The following is a 12668-nucleotide window of genomic DNA, read 5'->3' as shown; positions in this document are numbered from 1 at the left end:
AGTAAAAGTAAAAAGTAGAAGATCGATGGAAATAATCTTTTTTCTCGAAGCACAGAAATTTTTACAAACATAACTATAATGCATATAATCTATTACGATGTAAACAACGAGCCTAGAACGTTATATCTATTTTTCAACTAAATTTATAGAGACACATATTGATGCATTCACATTAAGGGTGTTCCATTCCACTGTATGCAAGCATCTTGCCATCTGAAAAAAAGACAAAAGGTTTGAACGTGTATAGAAACTTTTCCTGCATATATTACGTGTGTTATGCAAAAGATTTTGTATGGCTTACGATATCACGATTACATTGGTAAAGTCTAAACCAATACATATAATATTCACAAAAATTTTCTACGATAAATGTTCAAACATTTCTATGAGTCACTGTGTAACGAGAAGTATTCAGAAATGAATAAAAATTGCAGTAATTATTCACTTGGAACGAATGAGTTTCTCCAAGGGTGTTGCAGCAATGTCCATGCATTCTTTGCTTGGGCCCTCGAACTCTGAATCATTTCCGGAATTCGACCTGGTGTCCACGGTCAAAATGGCGTGGCTGCCGCCGCATGTGAAGTATTGAATCTCGAAACTTGCGCAAGTAAATGAAGAAAATTACTTAACGAAGAATATAATGCGATCAATAGACTGCAAATTGTATACGTTTATGAGAAATTTAAATGTGCAAATACACAGACTAAATACGTAAAAGAATGTATATAGTATGTAAAGATATATAAAGTTTGTAAAATAAAATTTTATTATAATAATTAAAGGGTGAAACAAATTTACGAAATATACATTTTCACAGAAATATAAATTTGTATAAAAATCCCTGGTCGGGTAATCAACTATATATATATATTTCTTTCTACGATACAATATTATTCCTTCTATTAATTACCATTGATAATTAGATAAATGTTTTGAGCAAAAAAAGAAGAAATAGCATACCGTCGTTCAGCGTGATAATTTCTAAGTAATTCCCGATTGGTATTGAACAAGACACCGTGGTGACCATGACACAGAGTAACCCAAATTGGCAAATTCGGGGTTTTCAAACGAGAACCTGGTTGTTTGTTCAATTGTCCATCACCCTCGTGCACCAGAAATCCTACTTCGCTTCTCACAAGGACACCCCATTGTGGTATAGCCTTGACATTTACACAGGAATGTCAAAATGAAGCTTGGGAAAGAGGAACAAAGGAACTACTCACGTATGTGTTTTCATCCCCAACGTGTAGCACCCCATTATGCAGATGAGGCGAAGCACGACCAGTTAATGAGAGAATTACAACGCTTATGGGGCCTTCCTCTGGACAACCGCTTAGTATCGAGCCTTTTGGATCTTCTAGATCGGCTTGTACCCTGTACGGATAAAAATAGATTGTTTCTTAAACATAGCTTTTATAATTGTAAAATTAACGATCGACAAGATACAAATCAACTCCGATTGGGTTGACAGCCATGGTATTGTTTATTTTTATAAAACATTATACGAATTAAAAAGTAGGAAGTCTACGAATAAAGAGATTATTATTTATACTCAAAAGTTAAACAAGTTAGCAATCTTTTTAAACAAACATTCTCATTATGATACTTATTACGTGAACTTATTAAAATATACAATGGTATAGAATAAATATATGCATAGATGTATAATGTAATGTATATAGATGTGTAAAAGTTTACTTAGAAAGTCCTCTGGAAAGCACAGCGCTGTACAATAATAATTTAGCACCAGGGCCACCCTCGTCTTGAAACTAGAGTAATGTCACACGAAACAATTTAATTATAAAAGTTCTTGACACGTTACTAACAGAATATTTACCTAAGCTTACCAAATATAAATATCTTTTAATAAATATCTCCAAGTCTCCCAAAGAATCAAACTCGAACAGGTGCAGCTATAAATAAAAGATTCCAAGATATATGAACTGTCTTATGAATTCGTGGAAGAGAATAAAGCCATTGTTTGGATCAGTGCCAATAATCCAACGCAAACTACAACTTTATCGAGAAACCAATGACCCGCTAATGCCACGTTATTAACACGTTCTAGTAATATATTAATACATATTAACGTAACGTATATAAACGTAGTTGTTAATAACGTAATTAGCCACCATGCTGATGACATTCATTATGATTCAATTACAGGAAAAAATTTCCATTTTCTATTCTTTATTTATTCACGTACGGTCTCCGTGAGACCATCCTGGAAGTATTGCACGCTATGTTGCACATAGGGCGTCTCTTGCGGCAAAGCTACCACGGCCCTGGGCGCATTTGCGTTTCCCGTGACACTCTGATTTGGCGAATAACCAGTACTTTGCACGGCGAATCCACCGGCGCAACGCCAAATGATCTCTGCTATCGTCAATGTCAAGACATCGATCTGTCTATCGTACGATGGCTTCAGCATGCTAATTTGTACAGAAATAAGATTATTTAAAGTATTCTTCGCTCAGAAATTTGAAAATGATTAATTACAGATAACCGATGAATGCGAATTCTTATGCGTTTATTATATTAACGCGTAAAATACAATTTGAAGGATGCAAATGTCAAAGATGACTGAATGTATAAGGAATATAGTGGTTCTAGAAGTGGAACTTTGCTGTACTACACGTTGAACAGATTTTACCTTTCTGGATTAGCATGAGTGTCTTGTCTATTACATTTAAACAGGAAATGCTTGAGCATTGTGGCCTGCACAACAGTTACGAGACCCCTGGTCGTATTTCTCGGTGCTCGTAATCCAAATGCCAAGCTTTGTCCGTAAGGTCGCAGGGTGAATCCGGTTCTTGCCCATTCCGGTCTCGGTGGACTGGCACAACTTCCGAAAACCAACGTTCTCAGAGTCTATAATACAAAACGTAAAAGAAAAACAGACGTTAAAAATGAGAAAATAATATTTTTCTGTCAAAACGGCTCAAAATTATACATATACGTATAAAGGAGCGAAAAATCTTTCGAATACTTAAATTTCTAACAAAGTTTCAAGCTTTTAAGTGCACATCTTACTGTTTAAAATTAGTAAGACTGATAACATTTAAAAAAGGAATATATTTACTAAAAATAATAAAAATTAATAAAAAAGGATATATCACCCAGGAAGAGTATCTCAAAAAATTGCCTTCTATTTTAATTCGGATTTTATTCAACGAATTACCATGCAAGTCTTCTCCTCGATAGGTTTTCCTCCAATCACAGCAGTCTTGACCAACGTCCTAGTGCTCCTCGGATAAATGATCTTCTCTGTAACAGAAAAAGCTCAAAACATCATCTTCGTCGATCCTTGCTGCTTCATGCACAATAATCCCTCGAGTTCTCCACCTGGATACAGTTCGTCAGGCTCTCCCATCAGAGCCGCACACCTGGCTGCTCTAACAGATAGCAACATATTTTTTAAATTTCAATCTCACACATCAACGAACACGCTGGAATCATTTATGAAGTATATGATAAAAAAATTTACATAATATAGCAAACAAATCTATTCTAACAATAAAATAGGGGATTAAATCGTAAAGAGCGAGAGATTTTCGAAAATGAAACATTTAACACTCGAACTACCAATGACTAAAGCACGAAGCTTGTACCGAGGAAATCGAAACGAAAAGTAGGAAGAAATATTTGAGGTGGAGGATGATTACGAGATAATTTTATTTTGCGATTTTTGCTAGCATTATTCATATTACTAAATACATGAAGTTTGAGCCTAAGATAAAAAGAGAATCAAAAGAACACGGCCAAAAAGGTTTGACATTACAATTTCGGTACTCGTAGAACTTTCTACAGACGTTTAATTTTATTTTACGATTTCTGGTAACACTGTTACACTGCTCGACATCCAAAAACTTTGTCGATGCATCTAATTCGCACTTTGTGTAGTTCACACTTCACCAAAAAACGTTTAAAGCCTCTAAAACTCCTCGTTCGGAAAGTTGTGTCTACAATTTCGATAAGAACTTTAACGATAAGAAAATATTTCTATAGGAATGATTTTGAAATGATAGAACGAAAACTTATTTCTAGAAAGATTATTTATCTGGAGGATTATAAATTGTCATTTTGTCCGCTCTGGTAGTTCTAGTGTTAAATAATCGAAGGGTGAAAGGAAACTTGTGACGATTGTCACCCGCTGCACACTGGCACAGCCGACACACCAAGCAATCGAATATCAATTGGGATTCGTGCTGAATTCCAGGTCCCTTTATATACGCCGATCCCAGCTTGATATCGCGACGAGTCCGTGAAACTTTTGGCCGCACGAAACTCGTCAATTCGGACGTCCAAAGACACTTTACTCGCCAGGATAAGCGACAGACATGCCCTAATAACGTCTGCCTGTCGTTCTACCAGGTGCACGATGTGTCTCGTGCCACGCAAGCAACTTAATCATCTGTTTTAGGATGAAACTTGCGGTCTGAAACACGTGCAGCCTCTGTTGGATTCGTAGATGTCAGATTATGGTAATTGAGATGTAATTGATAACACGGGCATTAGTACGATTGGAATTGAATAATATGCGAAGAACGAGCTAGAATATCTTATTTTTATTATAATAATTAGATTTTCGTATCTTTTCGAGATCTTCAGTATCTTTTATTAGGAGAGCTCCTATTGTATTTTGTAGCATCGTGTCATTTTTGATGACATTTACAAGCCTCGTGACCCGAAAGCCTACGAGACCAAAATTTTCATGGAATTTTATATAAATCCCTGTGATTTCAAAAATCGATTTTTTATCGATATTAAAATGGTTCGTCCTATATGTATATATCGATTTCCATAAAAAATGTATTACACGTGCTTTTTATTATCATACAAAGTGCAGGTCATTGTTTAAAGAAATACAGTTAAAATTGATCATACATCGGACTATGTACTGTGTATTAGATTTAATAGGAAACGTACGTAGCTTACCACAAAATTAGAGACACTAATAGGGCTAAATTTTTAATGCAATTGTTGCAATTACTCGAATCACTGGATGTAAAGCTAGCTTCCGCAATCTTGTATCTAGAGCGAACGAAGATCGAGAAGAAAAATGAGCGATATTGTTTCACCGAAGTAATCGCGTTATAACGTAAGGTAATCCGTTCCTCATTTCATTTACCATTTCACTGTTCCCTTTTTACACGTATGCCAATTACCCGACGTGTATTATTGTTTCACGCGAATCGTTTCGCGTGGCACGCGAGCTTTAAAAAAACGTATGTACGTGTGGATCGGATCCTTTTTAGCCTATACGCTGTTACAAGCTTCATTTTCGTTCTCTAATAATAGTTCTGGTACCTGTCTGCGATCCACGTTACTCGAAACATCGTTTTTAGACAAATGGATTTTCTAGATTTGAAATATACTCACGTATTAACATATATACGTATAATGGCTCACGAAAGTATTCGAACACTCTTAGAAACTTTTTATGATGCAGGAAACTTTTTAAAAACTCATTAACACAATAACGAGACACGGCTCAATTATATTGGCAAAATTTTAAATGGACCAAAAAATATATATATAGAAGTTACAATCATTGACTACGTTAATGAGTCTAAATGTTAAGCCTATGTTAATAAGACTAAATTTTCATTAAGCGTACGTTTACGATAAATGTCTTGCAACTTCTTCGGATATACATTTTCCGATTGGTTTCAAATATTACTATTGTAATTATTATTACTATTTCTACAAACAATGACCTGCACTTTGTATCATAATAAAAAGTACGTGTAATACATTTTTTACGGAAATCGATATATACATATAGGACGAACCATTTTAATATCGATAAAAAATCAATTTTTGAAATCTCAGGGATTTATATAAAGTTTTATGAAAATTTTGGCCTCATAGGCTTTTGTGTCGCGAGGCTTATAAATGTCATCCAAAATGACACGATGCTACAAATTACAACAGAAGCTTTCCTGATAAAAAATACTGACGATCTCGAAAAGATACGAAAATCTAATTGTTATAAATAAAATAAGATATTCATAGAAAGATTTATCTGAGCGAATTTATCTGAGACCTAGATAACTCCAACCGAAATGAGAATAATTAAAACTATGACTTGATTAATTACGCGTGTTACTGTAAAAGCCGCACGTTTCAAACGCAATCATATAAACCTCATTTTCATAGTTACTTATTTTTTCATTCTACTTATTCCTACTTAATATCTATAGTAACTCCCTACTTCGAACTGAATACGATACTTAAACAACTGAGTCTACGGAAATTTCTTTTCTCTTTCAAAGACATACCTATACATTCTATTCGACGTAATATTCTCTAGACAGATTATTAACAGCAAATAACACGTGATTATTCGTTCTACGAATTAACGGATAACGGAGAGCTGTTCTCTAGCATGTATACGTCTCGAACGTACTTTTCAGAATCGCGTGCTCGCGTGTAATCGAGTCTATCGAATTACGAATTCACGTCGGAACAGGCATCTGCATTCGTCGATTACACCTACCGATATAATGCGGTTTAATTTGCACCCGCGATCCATCGATCTAATTCGTCAGCTAACACTTGACGATTCTTGGCGAAGCATCGACGAATTGGAAGGTGAAATTTAATTCATTCGTCGTCAAGCTCTCCATCGCTCTGCAACGTTTCCGTTTACTTCTTCTTCTATAAAACTGTGCTTCTTTGTTTTGCAATACCACAGAGAAAAAACGCGATTCGTTCGTTTCTTCCGGAGACTGGCAAAATTAAACGTACAGCGTAACATTTGGTTTACCGATAAGAAATTTGTACTTTTGAAGGATAGGATTTTCTGTAAAGTCAATTAAAAAGTGCTATCTTCTTTGGATTATTTTAAATTCAATCGTGTTTTCTTTCATTCTTGAATTTGAGAAGAGTATGAAAGGAACCTTGTTGATGTGTATGATTTCCCGTGTTACGCGTACGTTGATGGATCTCTTGAAACTCTTAAAAATCTCTCTGCTTGTTAAACGAAAAGTGTCTTTCGAGACATAAAAATTCGAAGACCAGAGAACAGGCTTCAGTGTTAAATAACGCGAATAATTAAGTGAAATGAACAAATAATTATAGGAAAGTGTACGTGACCGTGTTTTCTATCTTAACACGTGCAATTAAGAAAGTTTACAGACAATGATACATGACTGCATCGTTAATCAATCAAGTCAATGTGCGAAATTGGATTTCAGAAGTGTCAGACTAGGATAATGGTGAAGGTGAGCTATGCTAAAAATTTTAATTGAAAATGTGAAAAATTATACGTGCGAATAAGCAACGTTTATTTGCATAAATAATTAAAAATAATAATTATAATAATTTTAAGTAATTAAAAATTCCCTAACCGTTATTAACAATCATTATATCCTTTCACAGTACCTTTCTGTCGAAGGTACACTGGTTTCTCAGATCGCATTTCCGTACAGTGTTTCTTGCCACGCACCGTCGTCGCTGAGGACGACGTGGACGTCGAACACGAGTTGGTACTCTCCTCGATTTCCTCTGTTTCCTCCATGTCTTCCAATTCTCTCAAAATCCACTCACGAGTCTTAAAGGTTCATCAAACTTCTACAAACACTTTAACATAATCTACGGAATGTGAGCTCGCTTGAATGTAGAACGATAACAATCGTAAAACAATTAATTCATCAATCTGTGTATCTTACGAATGAAACATGATTACTATCCGCTACATAGAATGCAGTCTCTATATTTTATAAATGAAACGTGATTACAATCCACTAAATAGAATCAAACGCCTTATTCTTTTCTTGTATATAAACATTTTATTTACTTATATCGAAGAAGAATTGTTGTTTGGTCCAAATAACCTTTGTCTTTCTCGTAAGATTTGATATGCGTGAAATCGATGGATATCCTTTGTTAATATAATCTTAACAAGTGGAAGAAGCACTCAAGTGCTCCTTGCTGCATCGAGCTACCCAGACTGACAGGAGTTAATAATTCCGGTAGGTTTTGGCCGAGTCGGTTCATCGAGCCGCGCACGAGCTTACCATCCCACCAAGCTAACGGATACGTATATGCATAAGAGCGGGCCATGAACTCGAGAATTCGAAGGCCCGACTGATCTAACGCCTCCGTCAACTATTAAGGAACGAGAAAATCCTTGATCCGCTCGCTGGAAAGGAGATTCGTGCCTCAGATTAATCAGTTTAGTCTTTGGTTAACTCCGCTATAGTATCGCCAATTATTACGTTTGACGAGTTATACAAAATCACGTAACAATAATTGATTAGCGAATTTTTCATGCGCTTTTATATCTTTATGGCGATAATTAATGAAATGGAACTTAAATAGAAATTTGTCTCACCTATTAAATATCATAATAAATACTCTACTTTGAATATTTTATATATTCTGCATGTTACATGTACTGTGTACATTTCTATATTTTTAAATATCCCATAAATGCAATAAAAATCGGCAGCCTAATAACAGGTCATCTTTTATTTGTGATAATTATTTGAAATCTGAATCTATTCGATACGCCATATAAGAATAACATAGTAGCGCTCGCAAATGATTCCTCATGAAATAAATAAGCACTTCATATTACTTATATTCGCTTATATATTCTTCATATTTGAAGATCATTCGCTTACTGAAATCCTCGACGAACTCGAATAACGCCTGTATGTATGCACATTGCGCATCACGAGTGCATCCTTGCAGAATACGGTTATGTTTTCAGGTGCAACGTGATAGTTCGTCCCGTATACGTGTTATCTGGCGACTTTATCGCAGTTACCGATCTTTGCATGCGTTTCGTGCCATTTTCGTTCGATCGGAATGGATAATCGAGAACATGTAAATGTCTGTAAATAGATCTGTTTAACATTCGGAGGCAAGAAAGTGAAAATACTTCGTAGCAAAAGTATTGGAATCTTCGTTGTATACCACCGTAGAACAAGCACGCGGAAGGTTTTATTTTTTCCGATCTTTTATTATAATTATACTTAAATACCGATTAAATTTACAAATACGTTTACAACACTCGACGTTAAGACTAGATACTATGGCTAGATCTACTATCGCTATCTACTAGATTGTATCGCAATTTGCGTATGAAACAGTTTCAACCAGATCCCTATTTAGGATTCGTTAAACTTCGTGCAGGAAGCGTGTCTTATCATTCTCTGTCATAATTGCTAATTTCCCAGCTATCATGCCGCTATAATCAAGATTACGTCGACTTGTTAAGTTCAAGTTCGCGTTGGTTCGAAATAGATGCTCTATATTCGGCCTTCGGAAGTACGATCAAAAGTTTCGAATTCGAGCGTATTACATGTGTACGTGCATGCACAGTTCTGCTACAAAGTGTGTAGCGCCAAAATACGCGGGTCGTAAAACGCGCCATATTCGAAAAAGACAAAAACGTGACTTTCATCTGTAATCCTCAATTACGTTATGCCAATGATCATGTCGATAAAGTAGATAAGATCATCATCTCATCAGTGGATAAAATTTTTATGGTATCTATGTATAATAATAAATTTAAAAATATTGTACGATATATTGAAATAAAATTTGAAAGTTTCATTTTTCGGTATTTAAAAATTTGGTATTTTGAAAAGTATGCGACCTATGACTACGTGAAGCCATCAAGTTCTTTATCACTCTCGACTCGGAAATTATTCGACACTAATTTGCTACCAATCCTATGAAATGTACTGTACTTTAATGCGTGAATTCTAAGAACTGTTTGCATGTCTACATCTACGCGTCGTACATAGCACATTGTGTCTGGTCTATTGCCAAAGTGCAATATGAAATTGAACTTAGAGTCGGGTGGCGTAGTACCAGGAGCGAAGTTACAGATTACGTGTTACTACGAGTGTGTGGTTACTTAATGATCGATTAAATTTACACGTTCTTGCGAGAATGTTAGAAATTGGCGAGTCTAGAATCGATTAATCGTAGGCGTGTATTGCGTATAAATTAAGTAGAGTCCTTAGATGATGGTCTCTATTTTATAACTTTAAACATGTTCAGATGAGAAGTATTAGATTTAAATATGATTTACAGCCTTATGTACATATGTGTATGTATTGTATTGAATAAAAAATTCCAAATATACAAAATACAGCACTTTTAATTTCTTAATTACATTGTTCATTATTTCACTATATTAATACAATGTTTTCACTAACCTAAAGTTTTTTTCTTTAATTTCAATTATATCTTTATTAATATATACTTTTAAAAAATACATTTCTTTTATTATCTAAACCATTTTATAACAACAAATGTTACCTACGGTCCGTACGTTATTAAAACATTGACTAAGTACCTCGTCTGTAGTATAGATGTCTCTATAGTCTTTTAACAGTGTTCCAAAAATTACCAATATTATGGAGATGCGTTAAATAACCTATTATAAATTTTTATATTTATATGAAAGATATTTTTCTTAATGTTATAATATTGCAATTTGTTGAAAAAGCAAGGGTAATGATATTATATTAGAATTTATAATTACAATCTGCAACAACTTTTTCCTCGCAAAACAGTGTTTTTAATTTAATAATACAGTCTGATACAGACCACGATCATATAAACAGGTTCTGACACTCCCTAGGGAAAACCGTCCGAAAATTGAATCGTGAAAAATCAACATAGAATACAACAAACTTTTCGTTCTGTGTGATAGACAGAGATAAGTAAATATTTCTGTCTCTGTCTGAGACATTGATGGTATGTGACGCATGCGCACAACGAGAATCTTATTGTCCTCCATTTTGATTTTTCATGGCTCAGTCATCAGACATCTTTCGTCTGTATCGGCTGCTCTTAGAAGTTTAGTATTAAAACCTGTTTATATCATCGTGTTTTAAAACCCTTTTCATAATTGTGATACAGTTTGATCAAATTTCGTCAATTAATCAGTTATAGTAGATCAATTCACTGCCGATTAAGAAAATGGGTAAACACGAAGTGGGAACGCCTAAGTACATTGCCAACAAAATTAAGGCAAAAGGCTTGCAAAAATTGAGATGGTATTGCCAAATGTGTCAGAAACAGTGCAGAGACGAAAATGGATTCAAGTGTCACACCATGTCAGAATCTCATCACAGACAGTTATTACTATTTGCTGACAATGCATCCCGGTATATGGATCAATTCTCAAAAGAATTTTCTCATGGTTACTTAAACTTGTTGAAAAGACAATTTGGCACCAGACGTGTACCAGCTAATCGAGTTTATCAAGAATATATCTCAGATAGAGGACATATACATATGAATGCTACAATCTGGCTTACGTTAACTGCATTTGTTAAATGGCTTGGACGTACTGGCCAATGTGTTGTTGACGAAACAGAAAAAGGTAATTTTAATAAGTGATATTTCATATGTTCTGTAAAAAAATTAAAAATATCAATTACTCTTTCTAATCATTGTTTTCTTTGTCCTTAGGTTGGTATGTATCATATATCGACAGAGATCCAGAAACATTAGCAGCTCAAGAAAGGAAAGCTAAAAAGCAAAAAATGGATAAAGATGACGAGGAAAGGATGATGGAGTTTGTAGAAAAACAAGTAGAAAAGGGTCAACAAGAAAGTAACGGACAATCTGAAACTGTTAAAGAGCCGTTAACACGAGTTGACAACGATACACCTCTAGTTCTTAACATGAAAATAAATAAAAAGCCAAAACTGCTTCCTATTATAAAAATAGAAAAACCAGATAAAGGTTCAACTAGTACTGAATCAGTCTCTATGATTTCGAATATAAAATCCGAGGAATCAAGTAAAAAGTATATGGACAAAGAAACAAGATCAATAAAATCTGAAAAACATACATCTAAATATAGCAAAGATGAAGATAGTAGAGAAGGATGGTTAAGAGAAGGTTTGATGGTGAAAGTAATTACTAAAACTCTTGGAAATAAATATTACAAGTCTAAAGGAATAGTTCAATCTGTTGAAAAATCCAACTTTGTTGGAAAAGTCAAATTGAAATCACCCGAAGAAGTCGAGAATCACGTTATAAAATTGGATCAGGAATATCTAGAAACCGTAATACCCGCCTTTGGAAAGCATGTCATGATTCTTTGGGGAAAATACAAAGGCATGACAGGTGTGGTATACAAACTTCACATAGAAAGTTACAGTATTGACGTAAAATTAGAAAGGGATGACATTATTGTAAAAAATTTACCGTATGAACAAATTTGCAAATATATGATATGATTATTAGATAAGATATGTTATTTATAACATAATATTTATAACGATATATCTTGGTTAACATATGATAAAGTAAAACATTATTGTTTCACTTGCATTTTAAAGATTTTTAATAGTTATTGTAATATTGTTTGAATATTCCATTTGTATTCTGTATATATGTGTATATAATAAAATTTATATACTACTTTAGTCTGTACTAGCTGATAGATCAAAATTATGTATATATTATGTATAGTTACTTAAATACCTAAAAGAGCGCCTGTGTACAAAGTTTACAGCAAATGTTTAAAAAGCGTTAACTTTTTATGTACATTTATGTATTTTCCAAATAAAACTGATTTTTTAAATTACATTTGTTAATGTGTATGTTTATTTTAATCATAACCTTAATATATATATGACTAAGTATTTTGAAGTTTAGAATAGTTTTAATGAACATATAACCTC

The 12668-nt window shown here is 34.1% G+C and overlaps 2 protein-coding genes across 4 annotated transcripts; one reads left to right on the top strand and one right to left on the bottom strand.

Annotated features, from left to right (window-relative positions):
* Window positions 1-15: 15 nt before the first annotated feature.
* Window positions 16-7969, bottom strand: LOC126920635 (inactive ubiquitin carboxyl-terminal hydrolase MINDY-4B). Of its 3 annotated transcripts, none has more exons than XM_050731288.1 (11): window positions 7805-7969; window positions 7390-7578; window positions 3182-3267; window positions 2654-2871; window positions 2207-2432; window positions 1848-1913; window positions 1699-1769; window positions 1224-1374; window positions 961-1160; window positions 446-598; window positions 16-213 (listed from the first exon to the last, which is right to left on the bottom strand). In XM_050731288.1, the coding sequence occupies exons 2-11, from the start codon at window positions 7523-7525 to the stop codon at window positions 168-170; spliced, it is 1353 nt and encodes a 450-aa protein (XP_050587245.1). In that variant the 5' UTR covers window positions 7526-7578; window positions 7805-7969; the 3' UTR covers window positions 16-167. The 3 variants fall into 3 exon arrangements, with proteins under 3 accessions (XP_050587245.1, XP_050587247.1, XP_050587246.1); XM_050731290.1 differs by lacking the exons at window positions 7390-7578; window positions 7805-7969 and adding exons at window positions 3346-3449; window positions 4151-4542; XM_050731289.1 differs by lacking the exons at window positions 7390-7578; window positions 7805-7969 and adding an exon at window positions 3346-4542.
* Window positions 7970-10768: 2799 nt separating this feature from the next.
* Window positions 10769-12573, top strand: LOC126920781 (DNA/RNA-binding protein KIN17). Its single transcript, XM_050731528.1, has 2 exons — window positions 10769-11356; window positions 11446-12573. The coding sequence occupies exons 1-2, from the start codon at window positions 10951-10953 to the stop codon at window positions 12219-12221; spliced, it is 1182 nt and encodes a 393-aa protein (XP_050587485.1). The 5' UTR covers window positions 10769-10950; the 3' UTR covers window positions 12222-12573.
* Window positions 12574-12668: the final 95 nt, after the last annotated feature.

This window comes from Bombus affinis, chromosome 9 (genome assembly GCF_024516045.1).
Source record: "Bombus affinis isolate iyBomAffi1 chromosome 9, iyBomAffi1.2, whole genome shotgun sequence".
Classification (NCBI taxonomy): Eukaryota; Metazoa; Arthropoda; class Insecta; order Hymenoptera; family Apidae; genus Bombus; species Bombus affinis.
The sequence above is the reverse complement of the archived record's forward strand: the minus strand, read 5'-3'. Positions and strand labels throughout refer to the sequence as shown.